General features: G+C 39.3%; 1 protein-coding gene across 3 annotated transcripts in view; it reads left to right on the forward strand.

Annotated features, from left to right (window-relative positions):
* Nucleotides 1-1,213: 1,213 nt before the first annotated feature.
* Nucleotides 1,214-27,225, forward strand: part of cep131 (centrosomal protein 131) — a 36,108-nt gene continuing 10,096 nt past the window's right edge. The window contains exons 1-17 of one of the 3 annotated variants that reach the window (XM_061875976.1): nucleotides 1,214-1,568; nucleotides 3,142-3,328; nucleotides 5,746-5,837; nucleotides 11,532-11,643; nucleotides 11,711-11,826; nucleotides 15,788-15,892; nucleotides 15,968-16,132; nucleotides 16,202-16,319; nucleotides 16,372-16,473; nucleotides 16,544-16,721; nucleotides 19,212-19,306; nucleotides 19,390-19,494; nucleotides 19,633-19,765; nucleotides 26,409-26,503; nucleotides 26,567-26,734; nucleotides 26,804-26,989; nucleotides 27,062-27,199. In XM_061875976.1, the coding sequence (XP_061731960.1) occupies nucleotides 3,143-3,328; nucleotides 5,746-5,837; nucleotides 11,532-11,643; nucleotides 11,711-11,826; nucleotides 15,788-15,892; nucleotides 15,968-16,132; nucleotides 16,202-16,319; nucleotides 16,372-16,473; nucleotides 16,544-16,721; nucleotides 19,212-19,306; nucleotides 19,390-19,494; nucleotides 19,633-19,765; nucleotides 26,409-26,503; nucleotides 26,567-26,734; nucleotides 26,804-26,989; nucleotides 27,062-27,199 (2,094 nt within the window). In that variant the 5' untranslated portion in view covers nucleotides 1,214-1,568; nucleotide 3,142. The remainder of the gene's footprint in view (nucleotides 1,569-3,141; nucleotides 3,329-5,745; nucleotides 5,838-11,531; nucleotides 11,644-11,710; nucleotides 11,827-15,787; nucleotides 15,893-15,967; nucleotides 16,133-16,201; nucleotides 16,320-16,371; nucleotides 16,474-16,543; nucleotides 16,722-19,211; nucleotides 19,307-19,389; nucleotides 19,495-19,632; nucleotides 19,766-26,408; nucleotides 26,504-26,566; nucleotides 26,735-26,803; nucleotides 26,990-27,061; nucleotides 27,200-27,225) is intronic. The other 2 variants (XM_061875977.1, XM_061875978.1) reach the window with 2 other exon arrangements.

A 27,225-nucleotide genomic window follows, 5' to 3' on the forward strand; every position in this document is an offset into this window, starting at 1 on the left:
CGGAAAAATTAAACCATCCGGGGGCCGTTTTGATATTTTTCATTTTCAAACCAAAACAAAATATATGGATTCTTTTTTTTTTTTTTTTTACCTGTAGGACTCCACGGGACCATAGAGGGTCTCTTGTCATTAACGTTAAAAATAAGTCAAATTATTATTTTCATTTTTTATGTAACGCTTACAGTAAATCTCTATCAACTTCAGGTTGATATAAAGTCAAAGACAACTTTGTTTTTTAATAGTAAAACTGAAATATGCAGTGTTTCCCCCATTGCCCAAAACATTCAGAAAGCAATGTTTGATCTGAATTAATTGGCGCCCTAAAAAGATCAATAAGGGACGGCATGGCGCAGTGTGAGAGTGGCCGTGCGCAACCCGAGGGTCCCTGGTTCAATCCCCACCCAGTACCAACCTCGTCACGTCCGTTGTGTCCTGAGTAAGACACTTCACCCTTGCTCCTGATGAGCGCTGGTTAGCGCCTTGCAAGGTAGCTCCCTCCATCAGTGTGTGAATGTGGAAGTAGTGTCAAAGCGCTTTGAGTACCCTGGAGGTAGAAAAGCGCTGTACAAGTACAACCCATTTATTATTTATTCATTTAATAATGCAGGACACCATTGATTTAAGTATATTATTTCTGAGTAATCACAGTGAAAAAATTAAAAAAATCCCACTAAATATCTTTGGGATCCAAAAGGTCCTCCACTCATAAAGTGATACATTTTTATTATTTGTTTTACTTTCAACACTTAAGTTACGAGATCAACTTCAGATATATCTGTCGATTTTTTGTTTGAACTATTGTTTGTTTTGTGCTCTTTTGTCAAAGAAAACACAGTTTTTATATGGCAACCACAAAATATATGCACATAATATTTTCCACATAAAACAAAGTGAAATATTTGAAGTAATTGGAGCCTTGAATAGGTAAATAGTTTTTTGTTTTTTGTTTTTTTTTAGCATTGGCAATAAGAGCAAAATAAAGAAAGACAAAAGAAAAACAAACAGCCTGCATGGAAGCTTTGTGTCAACATTGCAACTTTTCCCTGTAAGATTTCACCTCATTCCACTTTTTTATGTGTTTTTATTTTTGCAAAAGCATTTCCAGAATGTGTAGCGGGCCACTAAACAATTAGCTGTGGGCCGCACTTTGGACACCCCTGACCTAAGAGGTGTGTTTTTCTGCTGGGCCTTCATTTATTTGTCTTTAATAGGAGAAAATGATGCTTGCAAACATGACTATTTAGTGTTTATTTAACTCTCAAACAACCCTAACCCCTCCTTCCTTGACAACCAGACACGCCCCCTCAGCTGCCACACAACACTGACGGTTTCGTTCAGCCAATCAGAGCGTTGAATGGCAAAAGTCAGCCAATCAGCCGCCCAAAGAGGCGGGGTTACTTTATGCGTTTTAAAAAGCAGACAGTGTTTTTCTCCCTTGCCTCTCGGCGTTTCCCTCAAACTAGTTCTTACTAGCTGAGTCTTACTAGGTTAGTCTTACTAGCTGAGTCTTACTAGGTTAGTCTTACTAGGTTAGTCTACAGACATGCTTGGACCTCCACGCTGATAAAGTAAGTGTCTCTTTGATTGACTTGTACCAACGCTAACCAAGCACCGAGGACGCGTTAGCTGCTGCGAGGAGTCTTTTCAAGCTTGGCCTGGCATAAATCATCAAATGTGTTGGAAGTAGAAAGTAGAAAGTCTGCTGGCTACTAAACATTCCGTCCTCGTCGTGTTTGGCCGCAAACATGGCCTCCTTATAATGCTCCTTAGCATGAGCGCCGCTAGTTAGCCTAACTTACTTGAGGTTACCTTTGTCTGGCTGATCAATGATGAGGACCGCAGTTAACTAAGCTAACAGGTGACATCATATCCACATACTAGGAGGATCTAACTAGTACTACTAGTTATTCCTAGGACACTAGCAGTTGGCTATTACTAGCACTATTCGTGTACTTATAGTCCTACTAGGTCTCCACAAGTACTACTAGTAAGCTGTAACCAGTACTACTAGTTATTCCTGGGCAATTACAAGTGCTCTTTGACTACTACTAGTAGGTTATAACCAGTACTACCTTCACTAGTTCACTAGATGTTTTACAGTACTAGTTGACTATCATTAGTACTACTACTAGTTTACCACAAGCACTACCCCTTCACTACTATTAGTAGGCTAAATCTAGTAGTAAAGTTAGTCCGCTAAATGTACTAAAGGGCTTGTTGACTACTAATAGTAATATACTGCTAGTAATATTAGTTCACCACAATTACTACTAGTTATGTACTACTAGTAGGATATTACTTGTTCTACCATTCGTTCACAAGTATTACATTACTAGTAGGCTATTACCGGGACTACCTTCAGGTCACTACTAATATTACTAGTACTGGTTTACTTCTACTAGTAGGCTATTACTAGTTCATCACACATACTACTAATTCTCTGTTACTAGTGGGTTAATGGTACTACCATTAGTTTACTACAGTACTCGTAGGCTATTACTAGTTCTACCATTAGTTCACAAGTGTTACAGTAGTAGTAGGCTTTTACTAGTGCTACATTTAATTCACTACTATTATTACAGTACTAGTTGACTACTAGTAGGCTAGTACTACTTCTGGTTCACTATGACTACTAGTAGGCTAGTACTACTACTGGTTAACTACATGTAGGCTAATAGTACCATTAGTTTGCTACAAGTACTACAGTGCTAAATGATGACTACTAGTAGGCCAGTACTAGTACTACTACCAGTAGGCCAATTCTAATACTACCATGCTAGGTGACTTCTACTAGTCGGCTAGGACTAGTTTACTACTAGTTCAGAACAAGCACTACGAGTCCACAACTACTAGTAGGCTAATTCTAGAACTACAATAAGTTCACCACAAGTATTACAGTACTAATACAAGTACTACTAGGTGCCTGCAAGTACTACTCGGTGACCAGTCCAGTCTTGAGGTTTGAGGTGTAAAAAGGTAAAAGTACATCTCCAGGAGCTAGTTAAGGTAAGATAAGATAATCAATGTGATGAATGTGAACGGCTGCTAATTTGAAGCATGCTTTGGTTTTGGTAACCACGGAGACAGGAAGTGTGTGCAGCCTCCCAATGTTTGTTGTTGTGTTTTCTGCCGTGTGTGAAGGATGCACGCCACACGAAGCCCCTCCTCCATCTCGGCCACGCCCCCCGGAGGCGCCTTGGACCTCAGCTTGTCCGGCTCCCGACTCGCCATCAGCAGAAGACCCGGCAGCGCCTCGCCCGGCAAGTACTTGGCCCGCTCCGTGTCCGTGTCTGTGGCCAGCGAGGGCCGAGGGAAGGCCAACACTCAGGTGAGCATCACCTGCGTGACAATAATGTGATGACAATATTTGACATGTACTGTATGAGAATATATGACATATACTGTATGAGAATATTTGACATATATTTTATGAGAATATTTGACATATATTGTATGAGAATATTTGACATATACTGTATGAGAATATTTGACATATACTGTATGAGAATATTTGACATATAGTGTATGAGAATATTTGACATATACTGTATGAGAATATTTGACATATACTGTATGAGAATATTTGACATATAGTGTATGAGAATATTTGACATATACTGTATGAGAATATTTGACATATACTGTATGAGAATATTTGACATATAGTGTATGAGAATATTTGACATATAGTGTGTGAGAATATTTGACATATACTGTATGAGAATATTTGACATAGTTTATGAGAATATTTGACATATACTGTATGAGAATATTTGACATATACTGTATGAGAATATTTGACATATATTGTGTGAGAATATTTGACATATAGTGTGTGAGAATATTTGACATATATTGTATGAGAATATTTGACATATACTGTATGAGAATATTTGACATATACTGTATGAGAATATTTGACATAGTTTATGAGAATATTTGACATATATTGTATGAGAATATTTGACATATAGTGTGTGAGAATATTTGACATATACTGTATGAGAATATTTGACATATAGTGTATGAGAATATTTGACATAGTTTATGAGAATATTTGACATATACTGTATGAGAATATTTGACATATAGTGTGTGAGAATATTTGACATATATTGTATGAGAATATTTGACATATACTGTATGAGAATATTTGACATATACTGTATGAGAATATTTGACATAGTTTATGAGAATATTTGACATATTGTATGAGAATATTTGACATATGGTGTATGAGAATATTTGACATATACTGTATGAGAATATTTAACATATTGTATGAGAATATTTGACATATTGTATGAGAATATTTTAAATATTGTATTACAATATTTGACATATAGCGTATGAGAATATTTGACATATACTGTATGAGAATATTTGACATATAGTTTATGAGAATATTTGACATATGGTGTATGAGAATATTTGACATGGTGTATAAGAATATTTGACATATAGTTTATGAGTATATTTGACATATGGTGTATGAGAATATTTGACATGGTGTATGAGAATATTTGACATATATTGTATGAGAATATTTGACATATAGTTTATGAGAATATTTGACATATGGTGTATGAGAATATTTGACATATACTGTATGAGTATATTTGACATATGCTGTATGAAAGTATTTGACATATAGTGGTTGAGAATATTTAACATATAGTGAATGAGAATATTTGACATATATTGTATGAGAATATTTGACATATACTGTATGAGAATATTTGACATATACTGTATGAGAATATTTGACATAGTTTATGAGAATATTTGACATATATTGTATGAGAATATTTGACATATAGTGTGTGAGAATATTTGACATATACTGTATGAGAATATTTGACATATAGTGTATGAGAATATTTGACATAGTTTATGAGAATATTTGACATATACTGTATGAGAATATTTGACATATAGTGTGTGAGAATATTTGACATATATTGTATGAGAATATTTGACATATACTGTATGAGAATATTTGACATATACTGTATGAGAATATTTGACATAGTTTATGAGAATATTTGACATATTGTATGAGAATATTTGACATATGGTGTATGAGAATATTTGACATATACTGTATGAGAATATTTAACATATTGTATGAGAATATTTGACATATTGTATGAGAATATTTTAAATATTGTATTACAATATTTGACATATAGCGTATGAGAATATTTGACATATACTGTATGAGAATATTTGACATATAGTTTATGAGAATATTTGACATATGGTGTATGAGAATATTTGACATGGTGTATAAGAATATTTGACATATAGTTTATGAGTATATTTGACATATGGTGTATGAGAATATTTGACATGGTGTATGAGAATATTTGACATATATTGTATGAGAATATTTGACATATAGTTTATGAGAATATTTGACATATGGTGTATGAGAATATTTGACATATGGTGTATAAGAATATTTGACATATAATATGAGAATATTTGACATATAGTGTATGAGAATATTTGACATTTATTGTATGAGAATATTTGACATTTATTGTATGAGAATATTTGACATATATTGTATGAGTATATTTGACATATGCTGTATGAAAGTATTTGACATATAGTGGTTGAGAATATTTAACATATAGTGAATGAGAATATTTGACATATATTGTATGAGAATATTTGACATATATTGTATGAGAATATTTGACATTTGGTGTATGAGAATATTTTCAACATCTTTCACAGAGCGATGCCTTCGGTAGTTTGCGCTCCGTCAAGAACCTGAGGCGATCCAACAGCACCACTCTGGTCAACCAGCACACCCACGCTGCTCTCAGGTCTGTGCATGTGTGTGCGTGTGCGTGTGTGCGTGTGCGTGTGTGCGTGTGTGTGCGTGTGCGCGTGTGCGTGCGTGTGTGTGCGTGCGTGTGAGAGACAACAGCTGGTGGTGTCAACAATGGAATCACTGCATGACAAAGAGCTGCTGCTGAGGTCGTGGGGTGCACCTCGGGGTCAAGTTACCCTCCCCCTCAAGCAAGTGGAAGAGTGTGTGTGTTTGTGTGTGTTTGTGTTTGTGTTTGTGTGTGTGTGTGTGTGTGTGTGTGTGTGTGTGTGTGTGTGTGTGTGTGTGTGTGTGTGTGTGTGTGTGTGTGTGTGTTAGTACCACCTCCTCCTGTAGAGGAATGTGCTGCAGCAGACAGCTGCGTTGTGCACCCCCACCTTAGCTTGTTGCTACAATAGAATAGAGTAGAAAGTACTTTATTGATCCCTGGGGGAAGTTCAGCTACTGTGTTGATGTTGTCCCCCGGGGGTTGTAAGTGCGATATTTTTATTTATTTGCGGTCGCGCGACACATTCTAAAGACAAAAGCAAAACCTTCTGGATAAGAACCTTACACATACAAAACTAGACTCTGCAATTCTAGGACAACATTGCATATGAATGCTAACATGCTATCAAGTCCCAAGTAGTATGGTGCTTGATATATGTTTATCTTAGATATTCTGTTTTAAATTGGCTAAAAAAGTTAACATGCTAATTTTCAATTTGCAAGAATGCTAACGTCAACGTGCTAACAGAAAGCATATTTCAGGTACCAAGTTATTTTGCCCTGAAATGTTAGGCTGTAAAACTGGCTAAAAAATGTAGTATGTTAAATTGCTAACGTTAGCATTTTAACAGCTAAGATGTTTTAAGTACAAAGTTATGTGACTTAGGTGTTCGGCTGTAAAATTGACAAAGATATGTATCATATTAGAATGCTAACAGTTAGCCTGTGTCAAATCCTAAATCCTATGACTCTGGGATGTTTGGCTGTGAAATTGGCTAAAAAGGTTAGCGTGCTAGAATGTTAACTGTTAGAATGTGTCCAGTAACAAGTTGTGAGTCTGAGGCGTTTGGCTGCAAAATTGGCTAAAAAGGTTAGCATGCTAGAATGCTAACTGTTAGAATGTGTCCAGTAACAAGTTGTGAGTCTGAGGTGTTTGGCTGCAAGATTGGCTAAAAAAGTTAGTATGCTAATGTTAGGAATGCTGCCTGAGGCTGAGCCAATCAATGATTGATTGATTGATACTTTTATTAGTAGATTGCACAGTTCAGTACATATTCCCTACAATTGACCACTAAATGGTAACACCCCAATAAGTTTTTCAACTTGTTTAACGTAAATCAATTCATGGTACAAATATATACTATCAGCATAATGGCCACGATACTTCTTCATTTAGCTGTTTTTATGCTTGAAAATTCCTAATTCATGGCACAATTAGGTAGAATATGCTCTGTTGCTGATAACACAAAGCTAAGATATGGATGTTGTGTTCAGATAGTTTAGCATAAATGTAAGTAAATCCAAAGACATGTTGTAAGGGTAGCAGCGTGGTGCGCTACTGCCTCCTGGTGCTGACGAGACGCGGGGCCGCCATCTTGGAGTGGTGATCAGTGCAATTCATTAGTCAGGAGCAATGAACTCTCAGCGCATTTCATTCATCTTACCTCACTGAATACCACTCATTTTCACCACCTTTTTTCTCATACAGTATGTGGAGCTATGATAAAGGACACATGTTTGATTATTCATAGTTTGCTTAACAGTAATAGAATATTTTTATATGCTATAAGTGAGCAGACGTCCCAGATCAAAACTGGGAATATAATCCCAGAGAAGAGGGGAAAAAACAGTTGAAGAAACAATATGATGAGGTTATATATACATGCGTATATCCTACATAAACAATGTATGAATACATTAGATATCTTTTAGGGGTGTGGGAAAAAAACGATTCGAATACGTTGTGCGATTCAGAATCGATTCTCATTTAAAAAAAAAAATCGATTTAAAAAAAAAATATATATATATATATTTTACTTTATTTTTTTTTTATCAATCCAACCAACCACTACACAGCAATACCATAACAATGCAATCCAATTCCAAAACCAAACCTGACCCAGCAACACTCAGAACTGCAATAAACAGAGCAATTGAGAGGAGACACAAACACCACACAGAACAAACCAAAAGTAGTGAAACAAAAATGAATATCATCAACAACAGTATCAATATAAGTTATCATTTCAGCATAGCAGTGATTAAAAATCCCTCATTGACATTATCATTAGACATTTATAGGAATAATAGAAAAGAACAATAGTGTCACAGTGGCTTACACTTGCATGGCATTTCATAAGCTGGACAACACACTGTGTCCAATGTTTTCACAAAGATAAAATAAGTCATATTTTTGGTTTGTTTAATAGTTAAAACAAATTTACTTTATTGCAATCAGTTGATAAAACATTGTCCTTTACAATTATAAAAGCTTTTTACAAAAAACTACTACTCTGCTAGCATGTGAGCAGACTGGGGTAGATCCTGCTGAAATCTATGTATTGAATGAACACACAATCCTTTTCAATCGGAAAAATATCGTTTTTGAATCGAATCGAAAAAATCAATATATTATCGAATCGTCACTTCAAGAATCGATATTGAATCGAATCGTGGGACACCCAAATATTCGCAGCTCTAATATCTAAATATCTTATAGACTGTATCTCTGTTGCTGCAGCAGCAGAGAGTTTATTCTGTCTTGACACTTTCTATTGATATTTTCTATTACATTCTTCCCTTAAATGATCATGTTTACAGTGATTGTTTTATTTGTATTTTCATGCATGTCGCTTTGGATAAAATACTTCAACATAAACATATACAAACAGCTGAAAGTCTTCATATCAGCGAAAACCATCAATCCGTTTCACTGGATGCAGAACAAAAGCAAATGTTGTCTTAGCCAACAATGTTAGTATTTGAATATTGTTACTTGAAGACTTATTCCTGCTTACAATTATACTGTTAAGAAAGTATTGTCTTATACTTTGCCTAAAATGAGAATGCATCATGATCAGTGGCAGCTGGTCAATTTTGAACAATCTTTATCTTCATCATTTATTTCTACTTTGTTATTCAAGTATGACATTTTTAAAAGTAATTAATTTCATTGACAAGCAATTCTATTCTGATCATACTCTTGTTTGCTAGCAGCTAGGATCTCAGTACTATTGAAGATCTTTGCTCCTTCTCAACTCTGTGCTAATATTCTTTTCACAAAATACAACCAATAGTACTTTAATGTTAAATCTTACTTGTGAAAAGTAATCCCCCGATTCTTATTTTTTAACAGTCCGCTCATTTGAGCAGGAAAAGACTGAACTCCATCTTTGTTTTCTACCTGTCAACTGTCAGTTTAGCATCTTTGTTTTCTACCTGTCAACTGTCAGTTTAGCATCTTTGTTTTCTACCTGTCAACTGTCACTCTAGCATCTTTGTTTTCTACCTGTCAACTGTCAGTTTAGCATCTTTGTTTTCTACCTGTCAACTGTCACTTTAGCATCTTTGTTTTCTACCTGTCAACTGTCAGTTTAGCATCTTTGTTTTCTAACTGTCAACTGTCAGTTTAGCATCTTTGTTTTCTACCTGTCAACTGTCACTTTAGCATCTTTGTTTTCTACCTGTCAACTGTCAGTTTAGCATCTTTGTTTTCTACCTGTCAACTGTCATTTTAACATCTTTGTTTTCTACATGTCAACTGTCACTTTAGCATCTTTGTTTTCTGCCTGTCAACTGTCACTTTAGCATCTTTGTTTTCTACCTGTCAACTGTCATTTTAACATCTTTGTTTTCTACCTGTCAACTGTCATTTTAACATCTTTGTTTTCTACCTGTCAACTGTCACTTTAGCATCTTTGTTTTCTACCTGTCAACTGTCACTTTAGCATCTTTGTTTTCTACCTGTCAACTGTCACTTTAGCATCTTTGTTTTCTACCTGTCAATTGTCAGTTTGGCATCTTTGTTTTCTAGCTGTCAACTGTCACTTTAGCATCTTTGTTTTCTACCTGTCAACTGTCAGTTTAGCATCTTTGTTTTCTACCTGTCAACTGTCACTTTAGCATCTTTGTTTTCTACCTGTCAACTGTCAGTTTAGCATCTTTGTTTTCTAACTGTCAACTGTCAGTTTAGCATCTTTGTTTTCTAACTGTCAACTGTCACTTTAGCATCTTTGTTTTCTACCTGTCAACTGTCACTTTAGCATCTTTGTTTTCTAGCTGTCAACTGTCACTTTAGCATCTTTGTTTTCTACCTGTCAACTGTCACTCTAGCATCTTTGTTTTCTACCTGTCAACTGTCAGTTTAGCATCTTTGTTTTCTACCTGTCAACTGTCAGTTTAGCATCTTTGTTTTCTACCTGTCAACTGTCACTTTAGCATCTTTGTTTTCTACCTGTCAACTGTCAGTTTGGCATCTTTGTTTTCTACCTGTCAACTGTCACTTTAGCATCTTTGTTTTCTACCTGTCAACTGTCAGTTTAGCATCTTTGTTTTCTACCTGTCAACTGTCACTTTAGCATCTTTGTTTTCTACCTGTCAACTGTCACTTTAGCATCTTTGTTTTCTAACTGTCAACTGTCACTTTAGCATCTTTGTTTTCTACCTGTCAACTGTCAGTTTGGCATCTTTGTTTTCTAGCTGTCAACTGTCACTTTAGCATCTTTGTTTTCTACCTGTCAACTGTCACTCTAGCATCTTTGTTTTCTACCTGTCAACTGTCAGTTTAGCATCTTTGTTTTCTACCTGTCAACTGTCAGTTTAGCATCTTTGTTTTCTACCTGTCAACTGTCACTTTAGCATCTTTGTTTTCTACCTGTCAACTGTCAGTTTAGCATCTTTGTTTTCTAACTGTCAACTGTCACTTTAGCATCTTTGTTTTCTAGCTGTCAACTGTCAGTTTGGCATCTTTGTTTTCTAACTGTCAACTGTCACTTTAGCATCTTTGTTTTCTACCTGTCAACTGTCAGTTTGGCATCTTTGTTTTCTACCTGTCAACTGTCACTTTAGCATCTTTGTTTTCTACATGTCAACTGTCACTTTAGCATCTTTGTTTTCTACCTGTCAACTGTCAGTTTGGCATCTTTGTTTTCTACCTGTCAACTGTCACTTTAGCATCTTTGTTTTCTACATGTCAACTGTCACTTTAGCATCTTTGTTTTCTAGCTGTCAACTGTCAGTTTAGGCTGCTCGCCGGCTCCTCATCACCACTTCAAGATGGCGGCCCAATTTCTCGTGTCACAGCAGCCAATGCTGCGTCTACTTATAAGATGTCAATGGGTAGATCTATATCCTATTGGTTTAGTATTTTTGATGTATCAAAATGCTGCTGGAAAAGTTTCCACACTCTGTTATAGACTCTACATGTGTTGTTTTGGAGAACAGTCTGAGGTTGGGTCTTCTGAGAGATTGAACTAGTGTTTACCAACACGGGTAAATGCTACAGCGTCGGTCTCACTCCCTCAAAAAACTCTGGATTGCGTACATACGTACATACGTACTAAAGTGAATACTTTTTCACTGGAGTAAAAGAGCCGGCCAGTCCACTGGGTCAGGGAGCTTTAACAAGGGTGGGGGTGAGTCCAATGAGGGGGACCCTTTATCAAAAGGGGGTGGAGCTAACTGTGTGTGTTGCCCCTCGCAGTCCAGACCAGAATGGCGACTACCTGACCCTGCTGGACTGCGGTGCCGAAAGCCCAAAGAAAGTGGGCGGCCTCGGCAAGGCGTCGCCAGACAGAACCACATGGAACATTCTGGTATTCAAGCACACACACACACACACACACACACACACTGAAGGTTCTTCCTGTTTTTGTGACAAAGGATGACCAGCCTCGAGCAACACCCCCACCTCTAGGCGCCCGCGGCAGCGCCGACTCGCCCACCAGCCTGAAGAGAAGAGACGCCTCTGTGGCGGCCACTTTCACCGCCAACAACAGGTGGGCGGAGTCTGTTGTTAGTAGAAATGTGCTAACCAGCTAGCTATGGGGATGTCTAGTGAATTCACTACTTTTCTAGGCACCATCGGTACTATCAGGTGTGGTTTAGGTCAAATGAAACGGTGCCATATTTTGATTCTTTTGTAGAATGTGACGTCACGTAAACAGTCAGTCAAGCAGCACTGAGAGCAAACTCTCAGTGCTTCATGTTGCTATTTGAACAGCAACAAACCAAGAAAACACTCCAATGTAAAGTAAGGCTCTGTCACGCCAAATTTCTTCTCTCTACAAAACCTCCCCCCCCCATTAACTTCCGGGGTCATGATTAATACAGATGTTTTGTTAATGCTATATTATAAAAATATAACGCTATATTATAAAATTACAGACGTTTTAACGCGATATCATAAAAAAAAATAAAAAAACTATTTACAAACACAATCTATGGGATGACGTAAGAGGAAACGTGACCCCGGAAGTAAATGTGTCATCCCATAGCTTGTGTTTGTAAATGTATTTTGAATTAATTTTTTTATAATATAGCGTTAACAAAACGTCTGTATTTTTATAATATAGCGTTATATTTTTAAAATATAGCGTTAACAAAAGGTCTGTATTAATCATGACCCCGGAAGTAAATGGGGGGGAAGGTTGTTGTTGGGGGGAAGAAATTTGGCGTGACAGCTCCACTCCTTCAAAACCCGCTAGCTTGATGCTAACTAACATTGGATCTGCCATAGGCAGGCTACAGTTAGCATTAGCAATTTTACATGGCAGTTTTTAACACCTCCAAATTTGTTTTTTACCTTTTTTCTACTCTTAAAAAAATTACTTTCCCTTGTTTTCTACTCTTACAACATTTACTGTCACCTGTTTTCTCCTCCTAAAACAGTTATTTTCGCCATTTTCCTGCTCATTTGTCAACTATTTATTTTGTAACCGTCTGTTTTGCAAAATAATTTTGGTGGTTAGCGATATTTGGTGCCGTTGTGTTGGAATGAATGCGAGCAGTCACATGACATACATATGTCATTTATATCCACTTAGAAAAGATGCCCGCATCGTGTATGAAACATTTGGAAATGCACAGTTTTCACCAACATGGAAAAATCAGATACAGGTCACGTATGGTCAAAAAAATTGGATTTGACCAAATACGCACAATACTTACAGTATCAACACTTAGTAGGGCACAACATAACCCAGTCACCTACATAGCAGGGCGACACTGTGAAAACTGAAATCTAATTAAGATGAAATACCTCAAATAAGGTTGATATTTGCTTAGTTTGTGTCTGATAAGATCATTCTTTTCACTAAGCAGATTTTATGTTGGAGTGTTTTACTTGTTTTAAGGGTTTTGGTCTTAAATGATCTCAGTAAGATATTACAGCTTGTTGCTGAGATTTAATGACCTATGATGAGTAAAACATGCTTGAAACTAGAATATCAAGTGTTGCAAAGCTGTGTCATCAACACTCACAAGTGGGAAACTACTTTTTTTAAAGTCATTTCTTGCTTCAAGCATGAAAAAAAAATCACGTTGCCGAGTGCATATCATTAATCATTATGTCAAGATAATGGCACTAACATTTACTTCATTTAAGAATATTTTTCAACATATTGAGCAAACAGGTCTAATTTTTTTCTCACCAAGAAAAGTGCACTTGTTATGAGTGAAAAGATACTTATTTTAAGCTACTTTTGGCTTCATTGAGGTTAGCTAATTTGACTTGTTTTGGAAAGTCTTGACAAGTCAAATTTTCTTGTTCCATTGGCAGTAGGGCTGGGCGATATATCGATATAAACGATATATCGCAGGTTTGCCTTTGTGCGGTATAGAAAATGACTACCTTATTTTCTCGAATTGCAGCCGGGGCGCTAATTAATTTAAAACATCTTCTCACTCCGGCGCTTACCAAAGGCATGCGGTAAATTTAGGCCTGCGCTTATAAATTTGAGTGTGATGTAAGGATACCATCATGAAAAGCACATTTAATAAAAAAAACGTTATTATGGTCTTACCTTTACTTATAAATAAAGTCAATGCGCAGCTCCTTCTGATCAAAAGCATCGATAACTTGTTTATAGAAGTCTTCCTTATCTTTCTTCAGTTTTAAAAGTCTCTCTGTCTCGATGGAGATCTTCCTTTATTACCTCCTGCTTCGGTTGAAAGTCCAATTCCGAAAACAGTTTTATTTTAAATATGTAATCCTCCATGATAAAAGTGCAAGCGAGAGGAAAAAATAAACACACGCTGCTCACTCTTGCTGGTCCAGTCATGGTCGGTAGGTGTGTAGCCATAGCGCGCTCTTGTTTGGGTTGCTCCTGACGAGCAGACCGCTGCTATCAGTTAGCTCGGCTCCTCACTTGTAGTGCGGGCGACGACAGAATTATCCTCGTACAACTCCCCCTCTCGTTCTGCTCTGTGGGTGATCTATTTATCCCACCGCTGACACCATGAAGTGTTATTGTATAAATGATGCACTGGGTATTTATGACTGGAACATGCTTTATTTCAACCCGGTTGTTTACATAGCCAGCATAAGAGTAGTGGTGTTACATCCTAAAAGGTCCGTCGTGCACCCCCCGCATTATATCCGTTCCCAGCACATATCACTGCACTTGTTGTCACTTCTTCTGCAGCCGAGTAGTCGCAAGAAGGATCACTAGCGCCCTCTACCACCTGGAGGTGGGAGTCACTTAATGACTCATATTTGACACACGCAGCTACGGTATATTAATAAAACATAGCTGCTTACTGTTCTTTTTAGCATATTCAATAGCTTGGACCTTAAATCCTACTGAATAGCTCTTAGTCTTCTTCCCTTTATGCGATTTCAAATGATTGAAATCAGCCTCCTCCATTTTGAAAATGATGACAGGTGAAGTGTCACTCGTGACGTGACGAGTTTGACCCAGCGGAAATTCTAGGCATATGCTAATTATTTTGCGAAACGAGTTTGACGCGGCGGAAATTCCAGACATGCGCTAATAAAAATAATATTTTGCGAAACGAGTTTGACCCGGCAGTAATTCAAGGCAGGCGCATACTTTATACCCGGCAGTAATTCAAGGAAATACTGTATATCGTAATATTGGAGTATACGTTCTCACGCCGTTGCTTTTAGCTGCGGGCATTACACTACAGACTCTTCCCACATCTTTTCGTCTCTCCTTCTCACGGAGACATACAGTAAAACAAGCCCACCTTCTTACATCTGTCACATACTGTCGCCCGTATAGCGTCATACGCTCTCGCCGAGCAGAGAGGCAGCAGCATGGCTCACGTTAGCTGAGGCAGGTGATGCAAGCGCAGCGGTGCGAGTGACATTACAAGAGAGAGAAGGTGCCAAAGTGATCACAAATGGAGGAAGAACAATTCATGCCCAAAAAAAAACAGCAGGGGGTCCATCGTCTGTCGGTGGTTTGGCTTCAAGCAGGAAGATATTCAGCAGACAACAGCAATATGCAAAGTATGCAGTAGAAGTGTTGCTGCACAATGTAGCAGCACTACTGATTTATTCTTTCATTTAAAAAGTTACCTGCGAGAGAATGAAGAGTATTTAATAAATACACTTTTGGTCAATGACTTAGTTGTGATTTCCCTCTCTAAATGAAAGTTTAAAAGTAGCATATATGAATGCAGTATGAAGAAGAAGGTTTGAATGTAGACACATAGAATCATCATACTGCTGTCATTATATGCATCAAGTGTTCATTCAAGGCTAAGGCAAAATATCCAGATACCAGTATATATGGTGTATCGCGATATGGCATAAAAATACCGAGATATTAATAAAAGCCAATATCGCCCAGCCCTAATTGGCAGATCATTTTGCTTAGTTCGAATAAAATACCGCATATTTTTGTATTAGTTTTTCTTGTTTTTGAACCCTGACTTTCTGCAGTGTAGCCTGTAGCGTGAAGATGGTCACGCTGATGTGTTGTTGTTGGTCAGGAGCAACAAGGGCGCTGTGGGGAACTCGGTCACCACCATCTTGCACAACAACCACGCGGAGAAGCCGCTCACGCCCAAAAGCTCCAACCAGAGGCCGGCCTTCAGGTACGTACTTCCTCTCTCGGACAGGAAGTGTCCTCGCTGCCCCGCGGCTGGTGTTTGACCGGTGCTTCCTCCCAGCAACATCCTGAAAGCCACGGCCAACGATGACGTGTCTCTGGAGAACAGCTCGCTCACCAAATCCCAGAAGAACTTCTCCGCTTCCTCCAACAACAGAAGTCCAGCCCAGCGAGGCAGTCCTGTCACGCCGCGCCGCAGCGAGGTGACTGAGGAAGAGGCGGAAAGGTGAGGATGTCCGTGATTGTTTGCCCATGACGAGATTCTCCTGGCTGACGTGTGTGCCGCACCTTGAAGGTTCATCCAGCAGGTGAACCAGGCCGCCGTCACCATCCAGCGCTGGTACAGACGTCATGCCAGGAGGCGCCTCGCCAACCAGGCAGCGCTCAGACACGTGCTGGACTGCAAGAGAAAGGTGTGTCCCTGAGTTTGCTGTTGCACGCTGATGTTGACCCCGCCTCTCGTAGGAGTGGCAGAAGCGAGCGGAGGGTCACCTGGAGCCGCCCAGGGATGACCGGAAACGAATTCGTGAAGAAAAAGCCCGGCAGGCGCGCCTGGCCGCCATCCAGGTGGGGGGGAAGTGTCAGGTGCAGCAGCAACAAACACAAAGTCATGTCTCCCTCTGCTGGCGGCGTACAGGAGCTCCAGCTGAAACGAGCCCAGCAGCAGGGCGCCCAGTCCGACCTGGAAAATGGAAGGCAGAGCGCCGTCGCCGGATGTAAGAAGACGCCAAAGATTTACCCCAGAAACCCAAGTCCAAACTCACCTGGCAACCTGGGCTCCATGTCCCCGACCGACGGCAAGGCCAACAACACAGGTGTGTGAGAGAGTGACCCAAACCTTTTTCCAGGGCCGATACAGACTACACTCAAAGTTGGAGATGTGTTACGCAATATTGTATACAAGGCAACCATGGCGTGGACCCTGAAGTGAGGCTTGTTTCCATGGCGGTCTCCTAGCTCACCAGCTAACGTAGCCTGTAGGACGTTTAGGGCCGCTACAAACTGGGCCAGTTAGCAAGCTAGCAATTTACGAAGTTACTCTGACAGGACATTTTTATTCTTAAATGAATACAAAAAAATGGGCTCGAACAAGAAGGGAATGTTTCTCATGCAGGACAAAAGTGCTGGTGCTTGAACGGTGCTTTTTATTTATCTACTTCATTATTATTATTATTATTATTGCTATACTTCATTCATTTTTATTTATCTACTTCATTATTATTATTATTATTATTATTGATTTACTTCATTCATTGTTATTATTGATCTACTTCATTTTTATTGCTTTACTTCATTATTATTTATCTACTTCATTCATTATTTATCTTCTTCAATATTATTTATCTTCAATATTATTTATCTTCTTCATTCAATATTATTTATCTACTTCATTATTATTTATTTACTTTTTCCATTATTATTTATCTACTTCATTCATTATTTATCTACTTCATTATTGTTTTTCTACTTCATTATTATTTATCTACTTCATTCAATATTATTTATCTACTTCATTATTATTTATTTACTTCATTCGTTATTATTTATCTACTTAAATGGTTTGTACTTGTATAGCGCTTTTCTACCTTCAAGGCACTCAAAGCGCTTTGACACTATTTCCACATTCACCCATTCACACACACATTCACACACTGATGGACGGAGCTGCCATGCAAGGCGCTAACCAGCACCCATCAGGAGCAAGGGTGAAGTGTCTTGCTCAGGACACAACGGTCGTGACGAGGTTGGTACTAGGTGGGGATTGACCCAGGGACCCTCGGGTTGCACACGGCCACTCTCCCACTGCGCCACGCCGTCCCTTAGGGTTAGGGTTACTTCATAAGGGTCACGGTTAGGTTAACACTAACCTTCATTATTATTTATCTACTTCATTATTATTTTTCTACCGTATTTTTCGGACTATAAGTCGTGTTTTTTTTTTGTAGTTTGGCCGAGGGTGAGACTTAGCCAAACTATAAAAAATAAAATAAACAAAATATTATTTTGTGGAGAAGACTGCTACTTATAGTCCGAAAAATACGGTACTTCATTATTATTATTATTGATCTACTTCAATATTATTTATCTACTTTATTATTATTATTATTCATCTACTTCATTCATTATTATTTATCTACTTCATTATTATTTATCTACTTCTTTCATTAATATTTATCTACTTCATTCATTATTATTTATCTACTTCTTTCATTTTTATTTATCTACTTTATTCATTATTATTTATTTACGTCATTCATTATTAGTTAGTATCCATCCATCCATTTTCTACCGCTTATTCCCTTTCGGGGTCATGGGGGGGCGCTGGTGCCTATTTCAGCTACAATCGGGCGTAAGGCAGCGTACACCCTGGACAAGTCGCCACCTCATCGCAGGGCCAACACAGATAGACAGACAACATTCACACACTAGGGACCATTTAGTGTTGCCAATCAACCTATCCCCAGGTGCATGTCTTTGGAGGTGGGAGGGGCCTATCCCCAGGTGCATGTCTTTGGAGGTGGGAGGAAGCCGGAGTACCCGAAGGGAACCCACGCATTCACGGGGAAAACATGCAAAGTCCACACAGAAAGATCCCGAGCCCGGGATTGAACCCAGGACTGCAGGATCTTCGTATTGTGAGGCAGACGCACTAACCCCTCTTCCACCGTGAAGCCCTTATTAGTTATTACTTCATTATCATTTATCTACATCAATAATTATTATTTATCGACTTCATTCATAATTATTTATCTACTTCATTCATTATTTGTTAAAAAAAATAGTAAATACTGGTAGGATGTGTGTAATGTATTTACTATCTGTGGATGTAGTTCTGTATTTTTTTTTAATATTCCATACTGGCATCATAGGTGTATATATTGTATCTGCAGGTGGAGTTGTGTTGTAGTTGTGAAAAAAACAAAACAGACAGATAGAGATTAAAAAAAGGCCGATACCGATATGAGTCAAAATCCCAAAGATTGGTTTTTGATTTGATACTTTTATTAGTAGATTGCACAGTACAGTACATATTCCCTACAATTGACCACTAAATGGTAACACCCCAATAAGTTTTTCAACTTGTTTAAGTCGGGGTCCACGTTAATCAATTAGTGGTACAAATATATACTATCAGCATAATACAGTCATCACACAAGTTCATCATCATAGTATGTACATTGAATTATTGACATTATTTACAATCCAGGGGGTGGGATGAGGAGCTCTGGTTGATATGGTGATCATTGGTGGATTAGTTGTGCGTGTGAGAGAGATATGGTGCTGACAGGTGATGATGTCTGCAGACTTCCATCTGAGTGTTGAAGCCGACGTGAGTGAACTCAGCTTCAGAGCAGCGTCTCCGGCTGTGTCCAATCACAGAGCCTCGCCATGTTTCCAGGTAAGCGGCGGCTCCTCCTCCTCCTCCTGGCGACTCCTTAACAACAGGGCTTCTGGATTTACCACGTGTCTTTGTTGGTCTAGGAGCGCGGCACGGAGGACGCTGAGCAACAGCAGGACAGGAAGTTGACGCGTCAGATGAGAAGTCGCTTGTCTCGCCTCGCCGTCACCAGAACGAGCGCTTGTGATGTATGTGTTTCATGGACTTTTCTAGAACACTGAACGGCCAGGCCGTGACAGCGCGTACACACTAGTGTAGTCCTCCTGGACTTGTCCTACAAGCACCCTGGGTCATTGTCCTATGTCTCCCCCTGGTGGTGAGTGTAGGAGCTGCAGCAGGCCCAGGAGGCAGAGCTGGAAAAGCCAAGGTCAGCTGGAAGCAAGACCATGTCACTGAGCAACAGGAGTCCATGTTCACCCAGGAACCTCAGCCCCACGGACCTCAAAGCCAAAAACACAGGTGTGTGTGTGTTATTGTATTTCTATCCTTCTTGAGACACGAAGAAGGAAAAGTATCTTCCATATGAGGAGGTGTGAACAAGTGATGACATAAATCGTGCTCCCAATAACATTGCATCTTATAGACCAGGGGTGGGCATTACGTCGATCGCGATCGACTGGTCGATCTCGGAGGGTGTGTCAGTCGATCTCAAGCCAGGCATTAAAAAATGTACATAAAAATGAGCAATCATCAATCATACCAAGACTTCACTTTCGTCAGTTGTTTGACATTCTCGGCACCCGAGGATCTTGTGAGATGACGCTGGCTGCTGCGAGCTCATATTTAAGAAAAAAATCACTAACAGGGCGGACGCAGAGAAACACATTTTATTTCTAGAGACTCCGTACCTACTGTCAAAACTCTAAAGAGCGACTGCACAGTTCCTGTCTTCACCATAAAAAAACTGTTTCATCCTGCCTGTGCTAACAAAATAAGAGTCTCAGAAAGCTAGCAAGCTACGGAGTTTGATGCCAATGTATTTCTCCCCCGCCCTCAGCGACCGCTCTCTCACTTGCTTGCCCACCCGCACACTCACTGACGTCACTCACCTGCTGCCAGACATTAAAGGGCCACACACATATGCTACTCTCATAACAAAGTGTTTAAAAAGGAGTATGCAAGTTGGACAAATGAGATGCCAAATCCAACCACTTTCATGTGGTATTGGACAGAAAGGAGGACTTTTTTTTCTCCATTTGAAAATGTGGACGTTATCAGCACCACTGTCTAATTCCAATCAATGCAAGTCATCAGAATCAAATACACCAACTTATATTCTTGTCTTCATGAAAGAAAGGAATCGATGTGTGTTAAACATGCATGTATTATCATTAAACACCATTAACTTGTTAACAAAAATGTCTCTTTCATAAATAAATGAATATAAATTATAAATAGGAATGAGGTAGATCTCCTCGACTTGGTCAATTGAAAAGTAGCTCACCTGCAGAAAAAGTGTGAGCGCCCCTGTTATAGACAATGTCTCATTTGCACCTCTGCTGGTGACATCTATCAAAATGAGGGTCAAAATTGACTGTCGCTTTTAAAAGTGCTCCCCCTCTGGTCAACATATGAAATAACAAGTGTGTGTAAAAAATTTAAATGCGCCTCTTGGCCAAAATTAATTAAAACAAATAAATAAATATGTATATAGAGATAAATTGTAATAACTTGAAGTAAATAATGAAGATTATCCTAGTGCTGATGTTCTGTACCTGAAGGAGTTATGTGAGATATTTGACATGATATCAGATGAGAATAGAGAAATCTATTTACTGGGTGATATGAATGTTGACTGGCTGGGAAATGGCTGTACAAACAAAAATAAGATACTATCCATTTTAAATGCTTGCAATCTGTCCCAAATTGTTGCCCCTCCCATGAGAATAGGTGCAGGTAGTGATGGGATGATTTTAGCTACATGCATTGATCATATTTATACAAATGTTCCTGACCAATGCTCCAAAGCAGTCTCGGTTCCTGTAGGTTTTACTGACCACAATATAATAACTGTCACTAGAAAGACAAGGGTTCCTAAACCTAAAGCCAAAATTATTTTTACAAGGTCTTATAAGAGATTTGATGAAGAGTGTTTTATTGATGAAATATCCTGTTTAAATTGGAAGGAGGTGTGCAGTGAGGAAGACCCTGTGGCTGCACTGGACTTATTTATGTTAATGTACATGAGTGTTGTGGACAAGCATGCCCCTTTGAAAAAGTTTTCAGTCCAAACTAAGTCTGCCCCATGGATTGATAATGCACTTAGGAGTTTAATGACAGAAAGAGACATGGCTAAAAAAGCCTCAGTCAACTCAGGTTTAATTGTCAACAGGCATAAGTACTGTTCCTTAAGAAAGCAGCTCACAAAGTTAAACAAATTGAAAAAAAGGGAATATTACAAACATAGATAGATAGATAGATAGATAGTACTTTGTTTATTCCTTCAGGAGAGTTCCTTCAGGAAAATTACAATTTTCAGCACAATCCCATTCAAGATCAGACAAACATTACAGGGAGACAGAACAGGATCGCTGACGGGTCTGCCGGCTTCCAGCGCCCCTTACAAAAAAAGATGAGATACAGGTAAACAAGGGGGGGGGGGGGGGAATAGAAGATACAATAAAAAAATCGGTCTTAGCCTGGGCCCTGGAGAGGGGGTGCAGACTGAGGCCAAGGGGAAAAAAAAAAAAAAACAACTCATAGCCAAAGTACACATCCCTCTTCCATGTGTGTAAGAGGGAAACATCAAAGAACACATAGGACAATAAAGACATTAAAGCAGCAGATACAAGCAGACACTTCTACATACAGCTATGAATAAAAAGTAAAAGAAACATATCCACTGTGGTGGCCTCTGCGGTGTTCCACGCCATCGTCCGCTGGGGTGGAGGGAGCATGGCCAGAGACAGGAGCAGACCCAACAAAGCAACCAGGACAGCCGACTCCACTCTCGGCCAGTGTCCAGTCTGCATGGATGAGCGAGGATACGTCCAAGGTGACTGAGGTGTCCGACACCTGCTCACCCAGCCAAGACACCGCGAAGCCTCTCCGTCCCGGCGCTCAGTGCTAGCTCCGCAGTCCTGTCCCCTCATCCGCATCTCCTCCAGTCCCTCCAAAGCGACTCCGGTGTGGCAGAGACCCAGCAGCTGGTGTCCATGGCCAAAAGGCTCCCGGGAGGCAGATCCAGAAGTCCACAAAAAAAGCACCACAGAGGTCACGAAAGTGCCACCCCTTGTCACACAGTCCCAAAGAGCCCTGGACCAAAAGGCAAAAAAATATAATAACACATGAAAACAAGAGGGAAACACAAAAGGATGACACAAGAGCACAGAGCTCCTGCCTACAGCAGCCACTACAAACATGGGTTATAAGATGTGAGATATGATAGCAAAAACCTATGGAATGTTTTGAATGAAATCATGGGTAGAAAGAACAAAGTCTGTACACCTTTTGTGGAATCAAATGGGTTGGTACTCACTAAGCCATGTGACATTGCAAATCATTTGAATAACTATTATGTTGGCAAGGTATCTCACTTAAGGTATGGTATGCATATATCCAATTACAACAAATCAGCTGACCTCATCAGGAATATTATAATGGATAATAAGGGGTGTGAATTCAATTTTCATCAGTTTGAAGTCAGCGAGGTTGAGAGGTTACTACACTCTTCTGGACCACAAAGTAGCTGGTGTAGACAACCTGGATAGTAAGTTACTGAAAATGACTGCTGGTATCATATCAGTGCCTGTTTGTCATGTTTTTAATAGATGTTTACAAGTTGGCCTGTGTCCAAACATATGAAAGGTGGCAAAGGTCACTCCTCTACATAAGGATACCAAATTGGCTTTTAATGAGGGCAATTCTAGACTAATAAGCATCCTACCTGCTTTATGTAAACTACTGGAGAAATGTGTGCATGCCCAAATTCAGTCAAATGGGCTAGCTACTGATTGTCAACATGCATATAGAAGTGGCCACTCTACCTCCACTGCTCTTATACAGATGACCGACAATTGGCTTAATGCTATAGATAATTCTATGTTGGTTGGAGCTGTGCTGTTAGATTTTAGTGCTGCATTTCACGTGATTGACCACTCTCTTTTAATTGATCAACTTAAATGTTATGGTTTTAATACTTCAGCATTAATGTGGATACAGAGCTATTTGTCCTCAAGATCTCAACAGTTGTATTTTAATGGCAGCTTGTCTAATAGCAGAAGTTTGGATTGTGGTGTTCCACAGGGAAGTTGCCTGGGACCTTTACTTTTTTCTATATTCACCAATGATTTACCTTGGGCTACCAGGCGTGCCAAATTGGTTCTTTATGCTGATGATGCAATCTTATATTATGCTGCACTATCATGCAGTGTACAGTTTTGATCAAAATTATTCAACCCCCACACAATTTTGGTGTTTTAGCAAGTTGGACATTTATTCCGTATTTTATATCAAATAAAGATGTGTCAAATAGACAAATGCAACTTAAATTGTAACACTGTATTTTACAAAATACCAAAAAAGGACATTTTTCTTAATATGTCATTGACAAAATGATGCTCCTGGACTGCACTCTATCCTGGTCACATCATGTCAGTGATATAGTTACAAAGATGGGAAGGGCTGTTGGTATTTCCAGGAAATGTGCTGCTATTGTTGACCCACCTCTTCTTTGTCAGATTGTTAAGAGTTTAGTCTTGTGTCATCTGGACTATTGTTCTACATTCTGGGCATCTGCTGCAAGTGGTGAGATCAGTAAGCTCCAGATTGTCCAGAATAGGGCAGCAAGGCTGGTTCTGGGTTGTTGACTAAGAACAAATGTAAACCAAATGCCTGCTTCTCTTTCCTGGCTAACAGTGCAGAACAGCTTGTCAGCTAATACTCTTATTTTCTTCAAATCAGTAACCGGTAGTAAAACTCCTGCTTTTCTCATGGCCCAAATAGTTAACAGTAGCACTATGCACAATCATAATATCAGGGCGTCCAGTGAGAGCAATTTTGTACTCGTCCCAGAAAGAATGCTTTGCGGAAATCTTTTATTTATAGATCTGTATCGCTCTGGAATAACCTGCCTCAAATTCTCACCGGCACTGAAAGTAAACAGCTTTTTAAAATGAAAGTAATATTTTATCGGAGTTTTTAAATTACTTTGCTCGTTGATGAGTTTTTATGTTTGGTTTTATATTGTGTAGTTATATTTATATGGTAATTATTATTCTGTGACTGTAAATTGTTTGCCTGTTTTCTTATTGATGCTTTTATTTATTTATTTATCTATTTTTGTCTGTATTGCGTAGTTACAATTATATGCTTTTACTTGTAATTGTGTTGAGTTGTGGACCCCAGGAAGACTTGTGGGTTGTTGTGGCAACCAGCTAATGGGGAACCTTAATAAAAATCAAAACACTACTGTATTTTAATGTTGTCATTATGGTAGTAATCAATGAATACTTAGGTCTACTACACTACTGTATTTAATGTTGTCATTATGGTAGTAATCAATGAATACTTAGGTCTACTACACTACTGTATTTTAATGTTGTCATTATGTTGGTACTTAATGAATACTTAGGTCTACTACACTACTGTATTTTATTGTTGTCATGTTGGTACTTAATGAATACTTATGTCTACTACACTACTGTATTTAATGTTGTCATTATGGTGGTACTTAATGAATACTTAGGTCTACTACACTAATGTATTTAATGTTGTCATTATGGTGGTACTTAATGAATACTTAGGTCTACTACACTACTGTATTTAATGTTGTCATGATGGTAGTAATCAATGAATACTTAGGTCTACTACACTACTGTATTTTAATGTTGTCATTATGGTAGTAATCAATGAATACTTAGGTCTACTACACTACTGTATTTAATGTTGTCATTATGGTAGTAATCAATGAATACTTAGGTCTACTACACTACTGTATTTAATGTTGTCATTATGTTGGTACTTAATGAATACTTAGGTCTACTACATTACTGTATTTTATTGTTGTCATGTTGGTACTTAATGAATACTTAGGTCTACTACACTACTGTATTTAATGTTGTCATGTTGGTACTTAATGAATACTTAGGTCTACTACACTACTGTATTTAATGTTGTCATGATGGTGGTACTTAATGAATACTTAGGTCTACTACACTACTGTATTTAATGTTGTCATGATGGTGGTACTTAATGAATACTTAGGTCTACTACACTACTGTATTTAATGTTGTCATTATGGTGGTACTTAATGAATACTTAGGTCTACTACACTACTGTATTTAATGTTGTCATGATGGTGGTACTTAATGAATACTTAGGTCTACTACACCACTGTATTTAATGTTCTCATTATGGTGGTACTTAATGAATACTTAGGTCTACTACACTACTGTATTTAATGTTGTCATGATGGTGGTACTTAATGAATACTTAGGTCTACTACACTACTGTATTTAATGTTGTCATGATGGTGGTACTTAATGAATACTTAGGTCTACTACACTACTGTATTTAATGTTGTCATGATGGTGGTACTTAATGAATACTTAGGTCTACTACACTAATGTATGTAATGTTGTCATTATGGTGGTACTTAATGAATACTTAGGTCTACTACACTACTGTTTGTAATGTTGTCATTATGGTGGTACTTAATGAATACTTAGGTCTACTACACTACTGTATGTAATGTTGTCATTATGGTGGTACTTAATGAATACTTAGGTCTACTACACTACTGTATTTAATGTTGTCATTATGGTGGTACTTAATGAATACTTAGGTCTACTACACTACTGTATGTAATGTTGTCATTATGGTGGTAACTTGTTTAGAGGTGGTTCTTGGTGAAAAAAGTTTGGGAACCACGGTTCTAAAGTAAAGGGCACCCTGCAGTGAGCAAACCCGTCCAACAGATGGCGCCCGAGCACAAAGAAAAACTCACCTTTTCAGTGCATTTGCTCGTTTTAAAACAAAACTATTTGCATGATGGCCGTCAGCAAAGAAAAATCCCCAATGAGGAGGTTGAAGGGTTGACAGCAGCTTATAGTCCATCATTTACGGTCATTGTTTGTTTTTTAATTGTAATATATTTCTTCAGAATCCAATCTGAACGTTCCCATCGACTTTGGCGAGCTGTCCTGCTTCAGAGCCGTCTCGCCGCCGTCCAATTGCAGAGGTTCTCAGTGCTCCCAGGTAAGCAAGGACATGTGCGTCAGGGGAACCGAGGTGTTGACCTCCCTCCTCCTCGTCCTGCAGGAGCCTCCTCGCACCTCCTGGGGTGCGGAGGAGCAGCGGCAAGCCGCCTCATCCGGCGTGGCATCCAAGTCTGCGCTCAACGACCTGCTGGACACGCTGAAGCTGCTGGAGCAGGAGCCTGAGCCCAAATGTTACCGCAAAGAAAAGTACGCTTGGATGGATTCCCAGGTTAGACTCCGCCCACTATCCCGCACCTGTTTCGGGGTTTGCTTTAGTCGCCGCCTGGCTTTGTTGAAGGACGGCGACGCCAACTCTCTGACCGCGGACAACCTGGAGCGCCACGGCCAGCTCAGCCTGCCGCCGCCGGACGGTGCGGCGCTGCTGACCGAGGCCAAGCTGCAGAGCATCATGAACTTCTTGGATGAGATGGAAAAGTCGGAGCAGGAGCGACCACGCTCCGCCACCTCGGGCTCGCATCGAGAGGTAGGCCAGCCGCCGGTCTTCACACCTGCCTGTCGGCGACGTGCCCTGACCCTCCCGTCTCGCTGTCCTCAGGCCGTCTTGGTGGAGGAGGAGCTGGCCGTGATGGACCAGGTGTCTGCCACCGCCGCCGAAGTGTCCGGGTCCATCATGAGGATGAAAATGGAGCTGGAGGAGAAGAAGCGTGTGGTTCTGATGCTGCAGAACGCTCTGGTGAGGAGACGCCCACGTCCTCCTGG

Source organism: Nerophis ophidion, linkage group LG17 (genome assembly GCF_033978795.1).
Source record: "Nerophis ophidion isolate RoL-2023_Sa linkage group LG17, RoL_Noph_v1.0, whole genome shotgun sequence".
In the NCBI taxonomy this organism is placed as follows: Eukaryota; Metazoa; Chordata; class Actinopteri; order Syngnathiformes; family Syngnathidae; genus Nerophis; species Nerophis ophidion.